At 32.9% G+C, this 2,424-nt stretch overlaps 1 protein-coding gene across 1 annotated transcript in view; it reads right to left on the reverse strand.

The window, feature by feature from the left end:
• SEPT7 (septin 7) overlaps positions 1–2,424 on the reverse strand; it is a 69,270-nt gene that overhangs the window by 11,444 nt on the left and 55,402 nt on the right. The window contains exons 8-9 of the mRNA XM_006887628.1: positions 2,326–2,424; positions 541–592 (exon numbers count right to left, since the gene is read on the reverse strand). The exon at positions 2,326–2,424 is cut by the window's right edge and continues 7 nt beyond it. Of these exons, the coding sequence (XP_006887690.1) occupies positions 541–592; positions 2,326–2,424 (151 nt within the window). The remainder of the gene's footprint in view (positions 1–540; positions 593–2,325) is intronic.

Genomic DNA, 2,424 nt, shown 5'->3' on the forward strand with positions numbered 1-2,424 from the left:
GGATATGTGATTAAGTATTATTGTCATGACAGGAATCCAGAGTGAAGGCTGCATAGTGGAGTGGACCTGGGGGGAGGGATTGCAAAACAATGAAAGAAATTTTCTTTTATTTTTCCAAGAGGGTAGTATACTGGGGGGAGGGGGGGGAGAATTGGGAGGGGAGGAAAGTGCAACAATGAATGAATGGAAAACCAAAATATCTGTAAATTTTCATTGAAATTAATAATAAATTCAAAAAAATAAAAATTTTAAAAATGAAAAAAATTCTAGAGAACAAATTCAACTTATGATGTAGTGTTTCCTTGAGGAGTAAATAGATATCAACTTAATTAAATTTTATAGAACTAAAATGAGAATCAATACATAGTCCAAACAGTAGACTTGAACACTGATCCTGAAGACTGTGGAAGAACAGATGATATTTTATTGTTATAGGTGAGATTGCCATGAATCCTATAGTCAACTAAAAACAAAAAATAATGGAAGACAAAAAGTAAATCAGTTTAACTATTAAGTTATTTCATCACTGCATATACTTACCTTATCAACATATTTCTAAGAATTGTAAAATCACAATGTTCACCATTTTCAACTATAAGAAAAAAGATCATATACGTTATTTTTACTAAAACGTAGTATTTTTTAAAAAATCATAGGAAATTTGGGGTGATAATGAGATACTACATGAAAGTTTATTTTAAATTCTTCATTATAGTTTAAAACTATAAGATAGTGCTTAATTTATAGGTATGAGAGATAAGTAATATAGTATGTTTTCTTTATTGCAGTCTGATCCTCAGTGATTAAAATATGAAACCCTAACAGCTGAGTTCTCTAGAAGCAACACGTTTGAAATGTGAGGGCCTGTACTCCTCTTTATCAAAATGTTTTTTAACTGTTACTTGATCACTGACATTAAAGTAAACAAAATTTGCCAAAAATTTACTCCAAAAGAAAGCTAATCACATTGGCAATATTAAAAAGGCTAAAAATGTATTGGTAAATCATTGTTATTGAGTCAGAAATTACTCATAGCTGACCTCCAATGAGTCTTCAGAGGCTAAAAATTGCGTTAAGAGGAGACTGCACAGCTTTTCCTCAAGCAGTTGCTGGCAGATTCACACCACCAGAGAAGCACCACCTTTCGGTTGGCAGTGCAGCTCCCTACCGATTATGCTACTTGAGTTCCATCACTTAAACATGGCAAATTTAAAAAGCTGTTAAGGACAATGACTATGCCATCAGAGCTCCCTTAATTAAACACAGCAGATTTTTAAATGTTCTTCTATTTTTAAAAAAATCTACACTTTAACTTGTGGTGAGAATGAGGAGGAATCATTTTAGGTTAACTCTGAACTGGAACTGAAACAAAAGATTAAGCACCTTAAGCATTTTCTTCAGTGAATTTATCTAAAGAGTATGAAGGTTCTAAGGACTCAGATCAGCAAATGAGTATGAAAGAGAAGTAGGAACACATAAAAGGCCACTGATAGGGAAGGTCAGAAACTTGAAATAACTTTCTAAACAATACAGAACTGATCAAAGTCTTACCAACAAACAGGTAAAACAATCATGAATTAATCTTGATTCTAAGTTACTATATAGTTCTGAAGATTAGATATGATGTTACACTATAATAATTAAAACAAATTTGAGGAAACAATTCTTTTGCCAACATGTCTTTTCCTTGAGATTTAATGTTCTAACAATGTTAAAATACTTTCCTAGTGATTCAGGTGATTTACAATATTAGTAATAAGGATCTTAGTAATAAAATGTTTTCACTCTAAATATGTGAGAAAGGTGCCTTATATCCCGAGGAAGAAAGATTTCAAAGTGTTCTGTCTGAGCTTGTATAAATGTTATTCATAATCATTCCTGAAGGTTCCATATCCATTTGACAGTAGTTGCCTTATGGCCAAAATTATTTTCAAATCATAAGTACTATTAGATGCCCTGGAACCGATTCTGGGAACTCAGTTACAGAGTTTCTGTTTAACAAGAATGTTTTTAGACAAAAAGAAAAAAGAAAAAAAACAGGAATGGACTTAATGTCTCTATTATGGGAGAAGACGACAACGAACTTCCAAACCAGTCCAATTTTAGGATTTGTTGTTAGGTACTGTCAAGTCTAGTATGCCTCTTAGTGACCCTATGAACGGCCTCATTTGTCTTAATAGCTGCAAGGTCTGACAAAGTGTACTCAAGGAAAGAACTATCTCTGAAATCATGAACACAGTACACACATTGTATCACTTACTAAAATAAAATATGCTTCTCAGCACATTTTATGACATCTTTTACAAGGTCATTCTTTGAACTTACCTTCAGCAACACCCCAAGGATACTGCCTTCCTCTGACCCTTTTGCCATTAACTTCAATGATAGTATTACTACCTACCACAGCAAGAGGTAAACGATCCT

This window comes from Elephantulus edwardii, unplaced genomic scaffold (genome assembly GCF_000299155.1).
Source record: "Elephantulus edwardii isolate Elephantulus edwardi_28Jun2011 unplaced genomic scaffold, EleEdw1.0 scaffold00059, whole genome shotgun sequence".
Lineage (NCBI taxonomy): Eukaryota > Metazoa > Chordata > Mammalia > Macroscelidea > Macroscelididae > Elephantulus > Elephantulus edwardii.